This window comes from Suricata suricatta, chromosome 15, assembly GCF_006229205.1.
Source record: "Suricata suricatta isolate VVHF042 chromosome 15, meerkat_22Aug2017_6uvM2_HiC, whole genome shotgun sequence".
NCBI lineage: Eukaryota > Metazoa > Chordata > Mammalia > Carnivora > Herpestidae > Suricata > Suricata suricatta.
The window spans coordinates 70182521-70203454 of record NC_043714.1 but is presented as its reverse complement, the minus strand read 5'-3'; the positions used below and the strand labels follow the sequence as shown (position 1 = coordinate 70203454).

Genomic DNA, 20934 nt, shown 5'->3' with positions numbered 1-20934 from the left:
ACAGACATTGCAGGGCCATGCCACAGCCTACCACACTCCACAGTGGCTTCTGTCCCAAGAAGAGAAAGCTGTTGGAAATTCTGAGGCTGCAAGCTAAGGAAATCGGAGCCCTTCGTTCTTTAAAAAAGCATTCCTCGAGCACTTGCCGTGTGCCAGGAACTTTCCTAAGTATTTGGGATTCAAAATGGACATAATCCACTTAGAGAAAAGAGAAAGAGGAGGAAGACAAAGAGAAAGTACTTCGGTTGCCCATCTACTATGCATCAGATGCACGTTCTGGGTCTTCTCTGATGTTCAAGGCACCCCCCTGTACTGACGAAAAAACTGGGCTCCAGGGGTTCAGTAACTTGCCCGAGGTCATCCAAACCGTCTGCTGCACACTCAAAACTCACACCCTCTTTCCCCTGTGCATCTCCTGGTTTGAGACACTCTGGACACTGCCCATCCACAGAATGCCTTTGGAAACCAAGCATTGGACCCTCCCACCAGGGGTCACTTCCCTCTTTCCCCCAGAGGATGAGGGACCCCCGGGGGTTTCCTGAGGCAGCTGGAGGTGGAGCTGGCTGACCGGTGGTCCCTGACTTGGGTGCCCAGAGTTCTTCTGCAGAAAACAGGAGGACCACAATGATGGGCGGGTTCTGGGCCCCGAAGTCTCTTCTGGCCGAATTTACATGTTCTTGGCTGTCCAGGTGCACTCCTTCCTCTTTTTAATGACCCAGTGTATTTATAGCTCATCCTTCAAAGGGTAATGAGTTGTGGGCTTCAGTCTTCAGACTTGTAGAGAACTGGGAGCAAATTAGGTGCTTCATACACATCACCGAGCAGAGTTACAAATGGCCATGGCAGAAAGCCAGAAACATCTAAGTAAAAAGCCCTGCATCACAAGAGAAATTCACCTCTGGGACTAGTGTTACTCTTAATTATAACAAGTCACCTCTTGAAGAGTTACAGTGTGCCTGAGGCTTTCTGGTGCTGTCCATGGATGTTGATTTATTTATTCCTCACAGCACCCTCAAGGGGTGTAGATATAGGCATCTCATCCCTAGCTCAGAAGGTGCTCAGAGATGTTAAGTAACTTGGTCTGGGACACAACACTGGCCAGGGGAAGACTATAGGTTCAAAAGCAGGTGTGGCCTCTGTCAACTCACAGCTATGTCCCTCCCACTGGCCGCACAGAGAGCCCAGCAAGGCCTCTGAGTCCGCCCAGCCATGATTGTATCACAGCCCGCCTCAATTCTGCTGTGGGCTTTTTCTTCTATTTTGGAGGTAGAGAACTTCAGAAAGGCCAAGGCCCACAGGTAGAAGGGACACTGGAAGGAGGAAGGAATAATGGCTTTGGGACCCGAGGCTGAGCTCTGGCATGTCCACATGGTGTCGTCTTGCTCTGGGACCACATTGTTCCAGACACCTGCCCTGGTGTCTGAGGTCACACTGACTGGCCACCTAATGGGACAGGTCTGGGACTTCCTGGTCTTCTGTGTGTCTATAGTGTGTGGGGGAGCAGTTTCTCCATATTTGTCCTTGTTGGCCATTTCTTCTACCCACAGCCCCGTTCCTCCAGCTCTACCATGGTGGGCTCCAGTGGACCGGCTAGACACACACACACACACACACACACACACACACACACACACACACAACTGCCATCTCCTCATGAGGGGGACCAGAGAGCCCTTCTTTCTCATCACCCTCACCTCTGCACATGGCTGGGCTCCAGAACTTTGATGATAACTGGATGAGGGCAGGGGAGGAAGGGGGCAAGTTTCATTCAGAGGGAGAAAAGACCTAAGGAGCTCCAGTTGAAATAAGAAGGGAAAAAGAGGGTGAGGGGACCCCAGCGTCACCATAGAAAAGACCCACAAAGGCCTTAGACAGACACGGAGGCCCCAGCTCCCCTTAGAAAGCAGACTCTTCCTCAGCAGGCACTTTGGTAGAGATGCCTGTTGGTCATGGCCCCATGTCTGCTGGATACCTCCCTTGTCTTTTTCCTTCCTGTGATCATCACTTGCTTGGAAAGGCCCAGAACCATCGTCTCACATGGGCACGGTCAGGATGGGGTGCTGGGGCCCAGTGGTATACTCAGCAGCTTTGCTCTGGGGGTCAGAGAGCCGAGCACCTGGTCAGGTGGAGTGGAGGCAGGTCCCTAGAAAGGCAGGAGGGTGGGCAGGGCCCCAGGAGCCCTGAAAGGACAGGGAACTAATGGGCACAGAACTCAGAGGGGACCTGGGGCTCTCCCTGGCAAGTGGGGGTGGCCTGGGCATGACTGAGGTCATGGGGAGGCTTTCCAGTTGTTGTCATACCCTCAGGGCCCCTGTGCAACCACTGGCTGCCATTGTTCATGCAGTGCAGGTGTCTAGAATGCCACCCCCACACACCTAAGCCTTCTATGCCATGCTTAGTTTTGTTTGTCCTTTGTACTCAGCTTGGGGGCACCTTCAGCTTGGGGGCACCTTCTGAAGCATGTCCTCTCATTTGACTCAGGCACCTCCCATGGCTCCTGAAACCTCTGCTCTATCCCCGTCCACCGCTCTCATTCCACTGCTCTGTGATCAGTGGCTTATTCATCTGTGTACTTCAGCACCGAGTCGAGGGCCTGACCCGCAGTGGGCGATGAGCTGGACGCCCTATATATTGGCAAAGAAAACATCTTCTCATTATTGCTCACCAATTTCTAATTATGCAGGCCATTCATGTCTCTTGCCTCGTAGGAACCTCCCAGCAATGCTAGGGGAGCCATGACTTGTCCAGATTTTCCAGTTGAAGCTAATTCCTCGATTGGTGAAGGGGTTTGTTGTGGGTTATTCAGTCGGTGAGTGGCTGAGTCAGAAGGCACACTTTTGTCTGATTCCCAGACCCAAATACTTTTCTCTATCTCGAAAACCTGAAGGCGGTGATTCCCAAACCTGGCTGGGAGTCACGAAGGGTGGTGTAAAAAGATACAGATTCCTTGAAGGTAGGGTGCCAGCATCGAGTTCAAGGGTGAAAGAGGGAGAGAAGAAAGGGAAAGAGAGAGAGCAACCATGCTATTATGGTCTAAACACAGAATGCTCGAACACATAGCGTGGTTTTGAGTAAGCAGTGAAGTATGCAAGAGAATCTCTCTGATCTTGAGGCTAAAAATACTGCTGTGGAAATGGCCTGGGGTTACATCATGAACCGAGAGAGCAGACTGTAATCCTAGCATACTGCTTGTCATCTATGTACAGTCTTAATATGGTAAATGAAGTTAACAGGTTTTCAATTGTAGAAATTACCCCTCAGAACAAAGCATGGAAAGTTCAGATGAAGGTGCAGGACCAAGTTAACCCAAGGACAAGAAACCTAAAATCAAAGAGGAAAAGAAGAGGAGGTTTAAGGATGACATCAGGCTCAGCATTTAAGGTGCCAGGGAGGAATTGTTGGGACACTGATGGAATAAGAAAAAGATATGGTTAAGAAATGCCAGAGTCACCAAAAGAAGAAATAAGAAGTATCCTCTCATCCTGCTTTGGGAGGTATGGTGGAGAGGCTGGGTGGCCCTAAGTGAGCAGAAGCCTCCTCTTGTCTCAGCAGGAAATCAACAGGTCTGGGGTGAAGGTGATAAATCACAGGAACAGGTAAATTCACACTGTCCAGGGTCATGGGGGTGACCGGGCAGAGATAAAAACTCTGACAAGTGGCTGCTTCCAGGTGGGGGACAACATGGGGACATAATCCCGTAGGTACAGGTATTGTTTATTTGGAAGTATAGATGACTGACCCCTGCCTTAGACCCATGCATTCTGAAAAGACTGGAAACGTGTGCTGGTAAGCATCTTGGGACCCTGCCTGAAGGTCTCGGATGGCCTTGGAGGAGCGTTCCTGTCTTCCCAGCTCCCGGGGGGACGATCGGGGAGGCCCTGAGCTCTGGACACTCAGCTGCCTCTGTGCAGGGTTTGGGGGGTGGGGGGCCCTGCAGGCGCATGTTCCAACTTCCCTTCAAGAAAGTCATTTGCCTTCTTCTCTGGTCCTTCAGGTTTGCTTCCAGCTCAAGAGGAAGCTGATTCAGACTGATGACCGGGCTTGCAGCGAATTTCTTCACTTCCTTTCTTGATTCCTGTCTTACTAATTCTTAAGGTCACTCTGGGTTCCAGGGTGAGGTGGAGTCCTGCTCACCTCCTGACTCTTCAGTGACCCCTGCCTCAGTTTGGGTGTCCTGTGGCCTTCCTGATCTTTGCGGAGGAGGTGTCCTCACAGCCTCCCTGGCTCACATCGGGTTGGCCCATCCCATCTGGGCACGGGCAGGGACTCCATATAGATGGCTGCGGTGTAGGAGAAAGTGCTGAAGCCTGGGGCTGCCGGTCTGAAACCAGCATTCTGACAGGGGCTGGCTGTGGGAGCCCGCGATGCACACCTTCTCTCTGGCTCACTTCGTCACGCTGTGGGCTCGGACCCCCTTCAGCTCAAGGAGTCTAACTACTGTGCGTTGTCTCTTCAGCTACTCTTTTCTGCAAGCTGTTTCAAGGCAGGGAACCAGACAGCCTGGCCGTCGGTTCCCCCGGATTTTCCCGCCTTAGCTTTCTCCTGGACCGGTCTGTGGTGGGTGGACTGAATGGGCTATTAACTACAAGGACTGACCGCCTCACTGCTTTCTGTTCACATACATTAGTGCCCTCACCTGGCAGGGCAGATTCGCAAAGTAGGCATTATTATTATAAACAGAACATTAAGATGGGATGTTTTCTAGCTCGGTTTTCAAAGGCTGAGAACAAATAGCAGGTAGCATCCAGTGCTAGACTGTCATGCAAGGCTGACCACGGGGGTGGCCCAACCTGGTTCCACCCACATTAGACCATCACCCACTCCAACCACATTAGAGAATGTGAACCCCCGTTTTCAGGACTAATGATGGAGGATTTAGGGTTTTGTTATTAGTCTGGAGTGGATTTTTTATTATGAGGAAAACAATGAGCTATGCCTGAGGTGTGGTCCAAGGGCAGGATAAAATATACCTCTGATTAGGGATAACAACATATTAGTTTTCTATGGATGCTGGAACAAATGATCACAAATGTATGGGCTTAAAACAATACAGAATTATTATCTCAAAGTTCTGTGGATCAGAAAGCCGACATAAAGCTCAGTGGGCTAAAATCAAGCTGTCTACAGGCTGTATTTTTTTGTATTTTTTTTATAGAGGATCTAGGGGAGAATCCATTTCTTTGCTTTTTTCCAGCTTCTAGAAGGCACTCAATGCCTTCCTCCATCTCCAGCAATGTTGGGCCAGTCCTTCTCACACTGCCATCTCTCACATCCCATCTCCTGCCCGCCTCCTCTACTTTTGAGGACCACCTGGTAATTGTTATTAATCGGGCTCACCTGGGTAATTGCAGATACCTCCCCCATCTTAAGGTCAGCTGACTAGCAATCTTAACTCCACTGCTGACCTAATGCCTTCTTGTTGTGTAGCCTTAGTCACCCACAGATTCTAGGAACTGGGGAGAGATGTTATTCTGTCTGCCACACATGGGGAGTAGCAGGCAGAAGGAAAAATGCTTCCAGCATACACCTTGCTAAGCATTGCTCACCCAGTGAACTTAATGGAATCCATTCTACAGGTAAGGAAAACAAAGATCAGAGACGTTAAGAGTAACCTCCATTCTTTTTTTAAATTTTTATTTCAAACCCTTGTGTCAAAGGCTGACTTTAAGAGTAGAGTCCATTCTTGACCATGCATTGGAATTCCCTGATGCTTGGCCCCACCGACCCCCTCCAGGATTCTGATCTGACTGATCTGGGAGGTGGTATTGGGATTGGGATTTCATAAAAGGGTTCAGATGATTCCAGCCAATGGCCAAGGCTGGGAACCACTGGGCTAAAGGAATTACTCTAAGTCGTCCTGCTACTGTGAGCACCGCACAGGGCCTGGCACAATGCCCGGTTTATTTTATTCCAAAGCCCCCGCTGAGGTGTTGTTGGCTGAGGAAATGCAGGCTTCCACCCAGTGGGCGTCTCCTCTTTCATCTCTGTTTACTGCACTCCAGCTTTGTTGCCACAGCAGTATCTTCTACTCTAAGGAATAAGTCGTGTTCATCTAATCAGATCATGGTAAGCCCATTCTCGATTGGAAGTGATTGGCCTAAAAGTGGGGACACAACTCCATTATGGCCAATGAGATGTAAGGGGAATTTTGCTGGGAATTTCTGGGGAAGAAACTTTTCCGAGGAAAGACAAAGGCACTTGAAGGGAAGGCTACCATGCCTTTCTTTCTTCCAGCATGGATGCCATCAAGAGCAAATGTGATGTCTGGAACTGTGGCAGCCATACTGTGTCAGTGATGTGAGATGTCACCCATGTTCTGAAGACAGCAAAGAGGAGGGCTGGAGTCTGGGACCTTGACCAAGCCTAGGACTACTCACCTCTTGATGTATCCTTTAGTTAAAACACTTTAGTTGGGTGTTTGGTTCTTGCACTAAACTATCCTGATCCATCCTCTAAGCAGGTTAGAGGTTACCAGAGGTCGTTGGTGCTTTTGGTAGGGTTTTGCACAATACACAGTGTTGCTATAGAACTACCTGAAATCTAGAGAGTGCAAGGAAATAGAGAAATCAGAAGATCTGAGTTGAACTCTGATTGTCCACCTCCTCCCTGTATGAAATTAGGCACACTGCAAGCCTTTCTGAGACTCACCTTCCACATCTGCAAAATGGGGGTGATGGTCCCAACATATAAATCATTAATGAGTTTGGTATGTGTCCAAATGAGATGGATGTATGTAAACATATGACATAGCACATAAATGACAGAGATTGCTAACCAGCTCCATCTGCCTTTACTTTGGGTTAATTCTCTTTGTCTCTCTTGCTTTGTCTCCCTATCTCTGTCTCTCTGGTGTGTGTGTGTGTGTGTGTGTGATTGACAGAGAAGAGAGTTTTAAACAGATCTGCCTTCCTAAGCGTGTCCTTTATGGGGATAAATGATAAAATCTGTTGCTTTTTTGGTAGTCCAAAGCAACCATAATTGGGGTAATATTTCTATCTCTTTTCCTCTACCCTTGCTCATGTTCAATCAAATCCTATCAACTCTGCTTCCTAAAGGGTTCTCAGATCTCTGCCTTCCCCCCCTTCTACCCCCACTGTCTTAATTCAGACCTCATTGTCTCTTGCTTAGACTATTACACTGGCCCAGTTGGTCTCCCAGCCCCATTATTCTGGAATCTTCACAAGAGAATTCTAACACACAGATAGGCCTGTGTAACTCTGGGACCCACCGTCGATGCATCCTCCTTTCTTGCATTACTAACAACACCTCTTCTCCTGTCCTTTTCTCCATCCAGCGGGCAGGACCCCTGCCTCGTTGGCAAATCAGCACAGGGCCTGGGGTGGAGAGAATGCTCCACAAATATTGGTTGGAAGGAAGCAGCATCCTAGGGCTCAAGCCTCAGGAAGATCATGAAGATGCAGTTTGGTGTCTCCCAAGGATTCTCTTAAATCAACAAATCTGAGTCACCAGTGCTTTATTGCAAGTGGACACTTTATTGAAAGTTAGTGGCTTTGCCCTTAGTGGCAGCGGGAGGTGGGGCTGGCAGACTGGGCAGGGGTGTCTTAGGAGACATTCACTTGCTGTAGCTCTTGGAGCCTGGCTCTCCAGTCAGCTGGTCCTCCTCTTCAGTCTCTGCAGGTGGCCCCTGCTTGGTCTCATCTGAAACAGGAGAGGCAAGGCTCGTCCAATTGAATCAGACTTCTCCCTTGTCTCTTCCCTTTTGGACCTAAGGGAACCCAGCCTCTGATGGGCCTTTCCGATGATTGCTCATCAGAGAGGCATTTCCAGAGGTTGGGCATCAGATACACCACCAGGGTATCGGGTCATGAGAAGGGTAAAGTGGGAGTTGGGTTCAACAGAGAGCCACTTGGCCTTAGAGGCTAATGCAGTGTTGGGGGTCTAAAGCACGTTGGGCAGGGTCACTTCCCTGATGAATGCTCCACTCCCATCTCTTGCCACATGAAGAAATCCTGTCCTTCTGAAAAACCTTCAGTCCCACCATCACCTTCCCGGGAAGCCTTCCCAGATCCTCCCTCTGCTCGGCTCCCACTGGCTTGGGCAGAGACTTCCATTGTGGTGCTGGGAAGGCTGAAGGGCCATTTTCTGGGTTACATCACTCACTCCCCCACTCTTCCCGGAAGCTTCTTAAAGGCATTGCAATTATTTCTGTATTTCCAAGCCCTCGTCATGATTCATTTTCTCTCTTAACGCCTGCTCAACAGGAAGTTCTCTTCAGCAGGAAGAGGTGGTAATGCCCACTTCTTCCCTGGCTAGAAATCCCACACTCAGGCCCCTGGTGTCCTTGCCCTCTCTCTCTAGTTCTCTTACTTCCCCTTCCCCCATCAGAACAGGAGAAACCCCCAGAACTGGGAGCTTCTCATGGAAAAATGCTCAGCTGATAGCACCCTATGATTCACAGGCTCCAGTGTGCTCCACCCAGAAAGCCCTGTTAATGCAGAGGGCTCCCAACCAATCTGTTCTCTGCTCAGCCCCCTGCCCGCTCCAGCCTCCCCACCTGCTGTGGCCTTCAGAGACTGGATGTACTTGGACCAGAAGGAGCAGTCAGCGCTTTTCAAGCCCTGTCGATTGGGAAGCAGGGCGCTGAATTCCTTGTAGGTCTCCCCGCCGGCACGTGGGACAAAGTCAGGCCAGGGGGTTGCAAATTCAGGGGCTTTCCTGGAGAACTCATGTGGGTAGTTGGGGTTGCTGGGAAAATGACAAGAGAGAAACATCCATGAGGGAAACATGTCATTCCTGTATCACTTGGGATCACTTTCCACTTGGACTCAGGGTTCAAGGACCAGCTCACACGTCTTTAGGTGTCAAGGCAGAGTTTGAACCTGGCTGATCTGATGTCTAGCGCTGCGCTCTCCTGATGCATTACAAATGGTTAAAGGGAGAAAGTCCCCTGACTCACCTCACCAATCTTGGGCCATTTCTAGACAGGGAAAGATGTGAATTCGAGACCCAGAAACATTACTCAGGACCTCACGGTGCCTGGATCTGCCTTTCTGAATGCTCCCAAGGTCACCATGTCCCCTTGCATCCTGGTGTCCTTGTATCTGGACACTGAAGCCAGTCTCTGGAGGCCCTTTGTCCAAGGCCTGGGCAGGAGGGTGGCCCTGAGCCGGGCAGTGTTGTCTGCCACTTGTGAGCCACCTTCCCTATGAAGGGACGTCACATCCTCTTACATTTAGGCGCCTTTCCACGCCTGCCACCAGGTCCGCCTCCGGCCCCACCTGACCTCCTGACATTCACTGAACAAGGTGTTTCTTATCCCTTCAACCTGAGGCTGCCTCCTTCGGGCTGGCATCCTATGTCTGAACATCCTATCATCCTCCCAGGCCCCACTCCAATGTCACGTCCCCAGGGATATATTTTCTAACTCTGAATTAAAAGAACTGTCTTTCAGCTCAACTCCTACAACAAACTATACGAAGCTCAACTTTGCCCTTTTAATTACGGTTGGGTTTTAGGTTTCAGACTGTGCATGGTTTATAAATACAACAGCATGACTGTCTTCCCTTTTCCCTTCCCAGGGGCCTGACTACCATGCTAGGTGGCCAGAGCATGTCTGGCAAAGACAGAAAGGGGGGAAGCAATTTTGGAAGTGGGGACAGTGAGCATGGTAGTTGGGCGAGAAGAGAGGTGCACAGCGATGCGAGGGTCTTGAACATTTTACTGAATCTGAGAATCCATGACAGTGATTCTCAACTTGGGGTGACTATGTGTTCCAGGAGACATTGGCACTGAGATATTTTGTTCTCATGCCTGGGGGGAGGGGCTACCGTCCTCCTGTGGGTGGAGACCAGAGAAGGTGCTGAACAGTCAGCAATGCCCAGGATGCCCTCACCACGAAGACTTATCCTGCCCCAACGTCAATAGCACTGGGCTCCAGGAACCCTGATCTCGATCCATCACACGTGGCTGAATAAGGAAGCGTGTCACTGGAGCTCCCCTTCACTGAGGTTAATCTACACAGAAGTGGCTTTGGCTAGACGAGGGGCACTGAGACAGGGAGCCCAGAGGCATGTGACCACAATGGCTGGAGGGTGGGGTGGGATGAGTCCAGCAATGTGGCCTTTGTGTTCAAAGGGAAGGAGGGAGGCATGATGGTGGCAGCGGGCACATGCCACCCACTCACCCGGATCGGATGAAGTTGGAAAAGAACTGCATGATTTTCAGTGACAGGCTTTTCTCCTCCAGAGTAAACTGCCCTTCGTAGGTAGGGTGGAAGGGAAGGCCAAAGGCATACTGAACATCTGCCAGCACTTCCAGGCTGAGAAAACACACAGGAATAAGAAGAAGCAAAAATTAAAGGAATCATAAACTATGGAAAAGCCAAACGACCCATATCCAATATTTCTCCCCAAATGAAGACTTTTCTTTCTTTGTGTTTAGGATTCCATTTCCATGCTTAGTTTGTTTAGTTGAGAATTGGTTTGATCTTTAGTCCAATGGCCCCCCCAGATTCAGGGCACATCTGTTGGATGAAGCGTACCCAAAGCGGAGCACCCTTGCTCCAGATATTTCCAGATGTTTCCGCCTGTGAGTGACCTTCCGAGAGAATGCTCTTTGGACCATATTCCAACCATGACACTTGCAATGTCAATGGAACATTTGTTTGTTCAAAATAGCCTGTAGGGGTACCTGGGTGCCTTATTGGTTAAGTATCCAACTTCAGCTCAGGTCATGATCTCGCGGTTTGTGAGTTTGAGCCCCGCATCAAGCTCTGTGCTGACAGCTCAGAACCTGGAGCTTGCTTCAGATTCTGTGTCTCCCTCTCTCCCTCCCCCTCCTCCACTCATTCTCTCTCTCTCTTTATCTCTCAAAAATAAATAAACATTAAAAAATAGTCTGTATTTTGAGCCCCTTCTCTGTGTTAGCCCTTGTTCACACGACTAATACTCACATACCTCTTCAAGGATGATGTTCACAATATAGCCTAGACCAGTACCGGACACACCATTGCTGGCTGGTCATAAATATATAGTATGACATCTAATGAGGAGCATGCATGAGAGAATGAGGGTTTAGAGGCCAGATGAGAGGTTTGAGTGGACTGGGCTGGAGCTGGCCTTGGGGAGACTTGCTCAGGGCTACCCAGGGCCATGGGGGTGAACCCCGGGTGAGTGTCACAGTGGAAAACCTAGAACGGACTTCCCAGCTGTGTAGTAAAGAATCTGACTTTTCCCAAAGAGAAGTCTGGCCTTTGTGCCCTGTGATCATAGGGCAAAAGCTGATTGCACCGAATTTTCCATAAACATAGTCACACTTGAGAGTCTTAGGGTGAAGACAGGTCATGCCAAAAGACCATGTGACTTAGGGTGGGGAATTTAGGTCACACGGTATCAGTGGACCTGGAGCCTGAGATTAACCATGGGCAATCAATCAACCAATCAATTGTGCCCATGTGACTGGGCTCTAATAAAACCTCTGGGGGAACATAAACTGGTGCAGCCGCTCTGGAAAACAGTGTGGAGGGTCCTCAAAAAATTAACAGTAGAACTCCCCTATGACCCAGCAATAGCACTGCTAGAAATTTACCCAAGGGATACAAAAGTGCTGATGCATAGGAGCACATGTACCCCAATGTTCATAGCAGCACCATCAACAATAACCAAAACATGGAAAGAGCCTAAATGTCCATCACCTGATGAATGGATCAAGAAGTTGTGGTATATATACACAATGGAGTACTACATGGCAATGAGAAAGAATGACATATGGCCATTTGTAGGAAAGTGGATGGACCTTGAGGGTGTTATGCTAAGCGAAGTAAGTCAGGCAGAGAAGGACAGACACCATATGTTTTCACTCACATGTGGAACAGCAGAAACTTAACAGAGGACTGTGGGGGAGGGAAAGGGGGGAAATAGTTAAGGAGAGGGAGGGAGGCAAACCATAAGAGACTCGTAAATGCTAAAAACAAACTGAGGGTTCATGGGGGTGGGGGAGAGGGGAAGGGGAAGATGGGCACGAAGGAGGGCACTTGTTGGGATGAGCACTGCGTGTTATAGCGCAACCAACTTGACAACAAACTATAAAAGAAAAAATACCCCTGAACACCAAGTTTGGGTGAGCCTTTCTGGTTGGGACTCCCCTGTGGGCATTGTCACACATCAGGAGAGTGGCCCTTCCTGGCTCCATGAAGAGGGGACTGTGGGGCTCTGTTTGGAGTCCTCCTGGGCTCTGTGCTGTGCTGCTCTTCCTTTGGTCTGAATCCACTCCTTTTCCTGTATGGTGGAGCAGTGAGTCTAGCAGCTCTCAGTGAGGTCTGTGAGTCTTTCTAGAGAATAATCAAGCCTGATGGTAGTTTGGGGAGGCTCTTGAATTTGCACTTGGGGTCAGACGTGAGCATGGTCTTGTGTGGAGACTATACTCTCTAATCTTGTATTTGGCCACAACTTATCACAAAAATCAATCCTAATTCTACAGATGAAGGAAACAAAGTCCAGAGACGTTTCCTGACTTACCCAGAGACACATCATGAATTGAACATCGGAGTCAGCTCAAGAGCATTGCCAGGGGCATGATCTTATGGGGGGGCATGTAGCCTGGGGGCACCATCCCGGGTCCCAGTCCTCCCCACTTCCAAGCTGGTGACCTCTGGCAAGTTACAGGGCCTCCCTGATTCCCTGCTGTGTCATCTCTGGAGCAGGTGCATAAATACTGGCTTCACGGGGTCGTGGTCAAGATTGGAATAAGATGGTGTATGTAGCAATGACTTGAAAGGTAAGGGGAAATATACTTTCTCATCCACCCTTCTACTTTCTACATAATCACCATTGTCAAGCTAATAGCAGAGTTTCCGGCCATGGGCACAGAGCATCCCCGGTGGTTCTCATCTGTGCTGGTATGACAGGAAGCCAGCCACCCACTGGACACACATACTGGGAAAAGGCTCAGCCAGCTGCCTCCCAGATACAGGTGAAATCACTCTGAGGGCAAGCACGGCATTTCACAGACAGCACAGCCCTGGCTGCGAATCAGAGGGATTCGTGGTAGTTATTCTGGGTTATACTGGGAGGCAGCACCCTCAAGCTCAAGGGTGTGAAAGGGAACATTTCAAGCCAACAAAGCACCTTCCTTCCCCGTTGTCCCTCCCATGTGCAGGCTGATAACTGGAGTGACCAACATGGACAGGTCTGGGCCCAATGCCCAGGTCCCCAGCCTAGCCTGGGGACCTCCAGGGAGTTGCAGGGCTGGGTTATTCCCGATAGAACCATACACATGAATGCCAAGTGCACATCTGACTGTCAGCAGGGCATGGGGGCAACGACCCGGGGCTGAGTCACTCCACTGAATCAGCTCTGTCACTTACTGCCCAAGTAACCCTGAGTGAGTCACTCAACTTAGGTCTTAGTTTGCTTATCATGAAACACCAGATTGAACCAGCCACGGCACGTGTGAGCCAGTCCCAAGTGCTGTGCTGAGAGCCGGGCAGCGTTACGATCATGGTTATTGTGTGTCAGCCCTGGACTCCACACGGGAAGGTGCTGTGGAAGGGGCGGGAGGCCTGTGAGACCAACAGGCTAACGGCGTGCGGTTAGGAGGGGAATTTCAATCACAGAGCATGGTGTCTCTCTGCAAAAGCGGCAGGCGCCCTGCCCCCATTTAGGAAGGGTTTTTAAAAATCTTTTTAATGCTTTTTATTTATTTTTGAGAGAGAGAGAGGCAGCGCGAGCAGGGAAGGGTCAAAGAGAGAGGGAGATACAGAATCTGAAGCAGGCACGAGGCTCTGAGCTGTCAGCACAGAGCCTGACCCGGGGCTCGAACCCATGAATGTGAGATCATGACCTGAGCCAAAGTCAGACATTTAACTGACTGAGCCACCCAGGTGCCCCAGGGAGGGTTCTTACCTTATTCCCGAGCAGGGAGCAGGAAGGGGTAGTGGTTTCAATTTTTATACATCCTGGCACCCAAAGAGCTAAGTCCCTCGTCCCGTCCCCAGAAGCATCTGCACACGGCACTCGGTCAAGTGCAGACTAGCGCCCAGAGTCTGCCGTGGCCAAGGTCACCTGTTTACAGCAGCTCATCTCAGACTCAGTGCCTGTTTGCAGTGGCCATTTCCTGGTGTTATGTCAGCTTCTGACCATCCGACACTCGGGACCTGCCAAGGACTTCAGTGGTGTCATCTGTACATTTCCCAGGCGATGCCCCAAGATGCTGTCACATGCCTCAGACCTGGGAGCACCAGGACCCAGAGCTGAATCCCCCAGACCCCAATCCAGTTCTCTGTCTCCATGTGTGTAGAGGCTGAGGGTCACTGAAAAGCACTAAGGACTCAGTTTCTCAGGGATGTTGTGAGACTCGGAGGAAAAAGGAACACAGAGAAAAAAAAAGCCAGGAAGATAGAATTCACGGTAATAAAAATCATCTCTCACGGACCCTCTCTTGGTAGCTGACTGGTCCCCTTCACCCCCTGGTTATCTCAAGGGCCCTGAGCGTAGATGTTCCCAGAGTCATTTGCAGGGTGTTTACAGTGGGGGAAGGTCAGGCTCCGAGAGGCCATCTTCTCGCCAAGGCCCCCCACTGGAAAGTGTTGATGCCAGACCTACACCGGCTCTGTGATTCCAAAGCCGGCTGAGCCCTGGCCTCACCACGCACCCCCAGGGCCGCCCACTCCCGTGTGGGCTGCAGAGGAGCCAGGGTCGCCTGGCATTAGTAGGGGATGGCCTCTCCCCTCCGCTGCCACCCCGGGGCCTGCCCCGTCCCCTACGCTGTGGGGAAGGGATGCACCCCGTTTCTGAGAGGCCCTTCAGGGAAAGTGACCGGATGAGCTTTCCACGGCTTCCCGGAGAAATGACTACGGATTCAGTGGCTTAAAACAACACAAACATACTATCTAATCATTCCCAGAGTTCAAAGGTCCAGCACGGGGCTCGCTGGGCTAAAATCAAGGCATCAGCAGGCTTTGCTCCTCCTGGAGGCTGAGGAGGAGTCCGCCTCCTGCTCACTGGCTGTGACAGGATGGGGGTCGTTGAGGTGGGGGACACGGGGTTGCGTTTTCTGCCCGGCTGTCAGCTGAAGGCCACTCTGGGCTCTGGAGGCCGTGGGTGGTGGCCTGGCTCCTCATCAGAGCCTACACGTGGCATCTCGGACACGGTCCTCTCCCCCGCACTCTCGCTCTGAAGGACTCGTGTCCTTACACGGGGCCGCCGGATTATCCCCAAATAGTCCCCTGTCACAAGGATCTTCACCAGAGCTGCCAAGTCCCTTTGCCACGTGAGGTAACATAGTCACAGGTCGTAGGGATTAGGATGTGGAAATGTTGAGGGGCCCCTGGCCTGCCTCCCACAGAGGCCTGTCTGTTCTTTGTTTCTTCCAAACAACTGTGTTCCAAACAGCGTAGAGAGCAGAGTTCAAATCCCAGCTCACCCACCTAGTGTCTGGGAAGTCTTGGACAAAGGGCATAATCATTCTGGGCCTCAGTGTTCTCATCTGTAAAATAGTGACACAATCATACTTCCAAACGCCAAGCAAGGTGTAGCCATAAAATATTTCTAGTCTCTTGGGGCGCCTGGGTGGCTCAGTTGGTCAAACGTCTGACTCTTGGTTTCGGCTCCGATCTTGAACCTCACAGTTCGGGAGTTCAAGCGCCTGAGTCAGGCTCTGTGTTGAATGGTACAGAGCCTGCTTAAGATTCTCTCTCGCCCTCTCTCTCTCTTCCTCCCCTGCTCATGTGCACTCTTTCTCTTTCTCTTTCAAAATTAATTAATTAAATAAAGATATTTTAAATCTCTTGGCAGTTTCTGGCTCATCTGCTTACTCCCTTTTCCTCTCTACCTGTGAGAAACTCCTGGACCCCTATGCATGGGGGACCTTTAACCTAAGAGTTCCATTGTAGGGTTCCGGGGGACCGTGAGTTCCCGGAACTTATCCGTGAAACGGCGTGACGCTGTATACCGATGGTTTCTTGGAAGGGGCTTCGTAGCCTTCCTCGCCTTCCCAGGAAGATCGCTGCCCGTGGTGGGCTGGTTCCGCTTTAAGAACTGCCTTTTGCTGATTTCCGTGGTGTAAGTACCCCTTCCATGGAGAATCTCAAACTACCAAAGAGATGTCATGGAGCTCGGGGTTGGGGGAAGACGGCCCTAGGAACAGGTGCGGGCCCCCTCCAGCCTGCCGCCGTTGGCGACCCCAGCAGGTCACAGAGCACCGCTTTGGGGAAAAGCCCTGGTCTTCCAGCCCATCTGATCTGTTTAGTTTGGGAGGCTGTTGTGTATGAGGGCTTCTGCTTTGTTTTTTCCTTAGCGAAGCTGATCTTTATCAGGATGCTGAAGTTATTTCGAGCAGTTTAAGGCAGACATCTGGAGGAAGGGCAGAGAGTGGGGGCCGGCCAAGAGGGCACTGAGGATCAGAGGACCCAGGGCCCAGGCTGAGAGTCCCAGGACTCTCTGGAGGGAGAAGACAGGATTTGGATTCCGTGCCTGCAGAGGGGGACATGGAAGAACGCTCCAGGGATGACAAGGTAAACGGAGAAGCTTGCTAGCTGAGTGGTCATGGTGCTGGCAGGTGGCGGGGGGGGGGGGGGGGGGGGGGGGGGGGGGGGGGGGGGGCTTCTTTGCTCTGCGCAGGTGTGGTCACTGATAAGTCATATACTCAAACCTGCGGTGGTCGTGTAGGCATGTGGTCTACTTTCAGCTGTCATTTGCGGTCTTTGGTAATAATCCTCCAGACAAGCTTCCCCTCACCTGAAAGCTACTGTCCCGGGCTCAAGCCTGGTCTGGATCTCCTCACTGTCACAGGTGGGCATGAGGACTAGGAGAGCTCTCTGCCCTGAGCCGGGTGAGCTGGGCTCAGACCCCATTTCCGCCACTGACCCTCTGAGCCTCGGTTTTCCTATCTGTAAAACGGGTCTGGTCATCTCTGTTCAGCCCTCCGCACAGCATCACTGTCCCATCTCCAGTGGATGGAGACCCCTCCAAAAGTTCCGAATCGCTCTCCAAGGAAGAGCCACCATTGCTGACCTTAGGGGTGCTCCGTCCAGCCAGAGTGGGGGAGGAACTGACGGGGATGACTGTGAGTGTGGCGTTCCGGTCCCAGGGCGTGCAAACGGTTCAGTGTGGATGATGGCGGGGCACAGGCAGTCAGCACAAGACTGTCCTTGAGTCACGTCTGGTGATGCCTGCTGCGTGGGGGTGCTGGCAACGGGGCTGGGGACAGGCAGGAGTCACTCAGCCATCTGGCACGGAGCTTACAGCCCAACAGGAAATGCAGATAAGCTGCCGTTTTTAAAAGGTGTTGTGGGTTGTGTGATAGACAGATAGCAAGCGATGAGAGCATGTACAGAGCCTCACGAGGAGAGAGAGAAAAGCGACACCATTGTCCCAGGCAGGGCACGGAGAGGGGTCTGTGGAAAGTCAGGGAAGAAAGCCTCACGGGCGCCTTGTGCCTTGGACAGTGAGGAGGGGGTTAGGGAGCAGACTCAGCGGGGCAGGGCCTCTGAGCGGAGACTCAGAGCACAGGAAGTCATGGGGTGCTTCTGTGAGGACACATAGGGACGGGGGTCTGGGCGCAGAGGGAGTGGGGTCTGCGGCAGGGAGCGGGGTGCCCCGAGCTCTGGGTCTCGTCTATTGCACCCAGAATTGCCTCATGCTGAAAAGTGAAATGGGTATTTTTCCTGGTCCAGGAAAACCAAAAGTCTGGGAACCACTAAGCTGCTCACTCACTAAGGTCCTTCAGGCTCTGGTTCTGTGAAAAGGGTGAGAACCGAGGCCTGAGGGATTGGAGGGCACATCTTCAAGGGGCTGGGGGACATCAGCGGCTTCTAAGCAAGCAAGCTGTGTTTCTTCTAGAAGCATCCCAGAAATGGTATGGGGTGGGGGTGGGGGGTAAGATGGGAGCTGAGAAATCATGGGGTTGCTGCATTTGTCCAGGAAGGACAGAGGGTTGGTTCTGTTTACACCGTGTTCCCCAACCTTCCGGTTCAGCCATTGCACATCTTCAATCCTGCCGGTTTGAATCTGGCAGTCTGGCCGGCCCAAAGCCACATTTCAGAGATTAATCGTTGCACCAGCTCCTGACTTGAGCTCTGTTTCCGGCACAGACGAGTCCTCATTCATTGCCCTTTGGGGCTGATTAGGGAGCACAGTGACCAAGGAGGCGGGGTCCCCAGAGGGAAGGGCCTGAGCTGGGCTCCTCTCAAGGTGCAGACAGTAAGTGGGGAGCATCTCAGAGGTCGCTCTTGAACTGACCCTGGGCCGAAGAGGCTCGTGCTGTGGACAGGCCCCCTGCTCCTGTCCACCCGATCGATGGACTCGAGAGCCTGTTGTTCTAGAGATTTCTACCCCTGTTGTTCTGCGGGAGGAAGTCTGTTGACCTCATCCCCGTAAAATATACTCCCTTTCTTATCTCTGGCCGGCGTCTCTAAATAACTTCCTCCAACGGAAAAGTCAGGAACAAGGAGGAATGGAAACCCTTCAGTTTCCCAGGCTTTTTTTTTTTCTTTTTTCTTTTTTGAGGGGTTGACACGCTGTTACCCATCTTACAAATAGAAGCCTGTGAGTGTGCTTCTCTTCGGGCAAATCCAACATGCTCAGATAGCTAAGCTCTCTAATAAGGCTTTGGATTCTGCCTGTGAGGCATCCAGAGGCAAGGACTGGCTCTACAAATGGCTTTTGTTTTACAAAAAGGCTCACTAGGCAATCCTTTAAAAACGAGCTCCCCAATTTACTTTAAATAATACAAGCCCACCTTCAGCCCCCAGTGAGACCCCTGCAATATTTCCACAGACCGGAAAGCCCAGCAAAGCTGGGGGACACACATTTTGTGGTACAAGAAAAGCTTCAGTGGACCTGATGCATTCACCTGGCCATTTCACAGTTTTTAAAAGTAAACTCTACACCCAGCCTGGGGCTCAAACTCACGACCTTGAGGCCGAGAGTTCCCGGCTCTGCTGGCAGAGCCAGCCAGGCGCCCCGTAACCTGGACATTTTATTCCCCGCACAAAGTATAACCACTACTGCTCAGAAAAGGCTGCATTTTCCTGGCTCAGTGCATCCATTCTCCCCAGGAAGTTATGTGTTTACCCAGAGCCAACTGTGTTTGCCTCAAACCTGTTTATGCCAGTTGTGTTTGTCGTGGTAATTATAGAACTTCATTAAATTAATTAAATATCACGTGGATACCCCACTTTGAAGAAACCGAGGCTGGAAACCATAGGCCATGCATTACATTAGTGGTTTTGCAAGAATTTCAAAGGGAGCATTTTCTGCTTCAAGCCTCCGACCCCACACAGAGAATGGCCGCGCCTGCAGGTTCATGTGCGCAGACTCCATAACATAAGGTACACACCTACCTTATTCATTTCTCATGAGTCCCCGTCTTAATAGACTTTTCTGATTAACCAAGTGATCCTCACACTGGATAACATGATTTCAGTTCTATTAAGGAAAACACACCTGGTTTCTAGTGAGCTAGGGGCACCTGGGTGGCTCAGTCGTTGAGCCTCTGACCTTGACTTCGGCTCAGGTCATGATCTCACACGGTTCTTGAGTTCGAGCCCTGTGTCGGACTCTGAACTGACAGTGTGGAGCCTGCATGGGATTCTCTCTCCCTCTCTCTCTGTCCCTCCCCTGCTTGCATGCTCTTTTCTTCCCCCCCCTTCTCTCTTTCTTTTTCTCTCTCAAAATAAATAAACATTTAAAAAATCTCAAATGCCTTTCCAACATGTTTAGATAAAACACGATCTCTTTGCCTACCATGGCATATGAACTCCTATGTGAACTATAAGACCCTGTCTCCCACATCTCCAATCACCCTCCTCCTCCTCAATAGGCTCCAGCTCCCTGGACTCCTTTTTTTTTTTTTAATAATTTGTTGTCCAGTTAGCTGACATACAGTGCAGTCTCGGCTTCAGGAGTGGATCCCGTGGTTCATTACTTACATACAAAGACCAGTGTTCATCCCAGCAAGTGCCCTCCTCAATGCCCATCACCTATTTCCCCCGCCCCTTATCCCTCTACCCTGACCAACCTTACTTTTTCAGTATTTTAGAGTCTCTTATGGTTTGCCTCCCTCTCTGTAACTTATATTTCCTTCTCTTCCCCTATAGTCTTCTGTTCAGTTTTTCAAATTCCATATATGAATGAAAACATGCTATCTGTCTTACTCTGACTGACTTATTTCACCGTGCATAATAACTCTAGCTCCCTCCTCATTGTTGCAAATGGACAGATTTCATTCTTTTTCTCCGAGTAATACTCCATTGTATATATGAACCACATCTTCTTGTTCCATTCATCAGATGATGGACATCTAGGCTCTTTCCATGATTTGGCTATTGTTGAAAGTGCTGCTATGAACATTGGGGTACATGCACCCCCGTGAATCAGCACTCCTGTATCCTGGATAAATTCCTAGCAGTGCTATTGCTGGGTCGTAGGGGAGTTCTAGTTTTAGTTTCCCTGGCCTCCTTCTTTATCCTCAAAACATGTCGAGCCCTTTTCCTTCTCCTTCCTAGGGCCATTTTCTGAACTTGCTCTGGTGACTCTGTGTGTGTTGTCTGCTCTTTGCCTCTCACCCCTAGACCCCTCTCAGCCTGACCGTCATGTTAATAAAGAGACAGCCCCTCTCTGTCTTGCCGGTTGCTCCATCTCTAGGATCTAGAAAGGGATCTGGGGCATAGGAAGCAGTTGGTAAATATTTGTTGAGTCAATGCTGAAGAGGCACGCACCCTTACATACCACGAGGCTGGAGTGGCCGGTGTTAGAAAATGCCTTACCTCCATCTTTACTGGTAAATAATCTTGTTAATCACACAGGATATAGCCAGGCCAATGGACCCCATTCAAGAATCTGGCCACTTAATATTTTCTTTGGGTCGCTAATTCCAACAAACTCAACAAGACAGTCAGTTAAAAAGATAATATTTTGAATCTGGAACGTTAAAGGCCCCTGGAATGCACGCACACGTCTAGAAGGCAAATGTAGT

The 20934-nt window shown here is 50.6% G+C and overlaps 1 protein-coding gene across 1 annotated transcript in view; it reads right to left on the bottom strand.

Annotated features, from left to right (window-relative positions):
- Positions 1–7459: 7459 nt before the first annotated feature.
- The window catches only part of TG (thyroglobulin), a 233195-nt gene continuing 219720 nt past the window's right edge, over positions 7460–20934 (bottom strand). The window contains exons 45-47 of the mRNA XM_029923329.1: positions 10145–10279; positions 8516–8706; positions 7460–7659 (exon numbers count right to left, since the gene is read on the bottom strand). Coding sequence (XP_029779189.1) covers positions 7574–7659; positions 8516–8706; positions 10145–10279 — 412 coding nt within the window. The 3' untranslated portion in view covers positions 7460–7573. The remainder of the gene's footprint in view (positions 7660–8515; positions 8707–10144; positions 10280–20934) is intronic.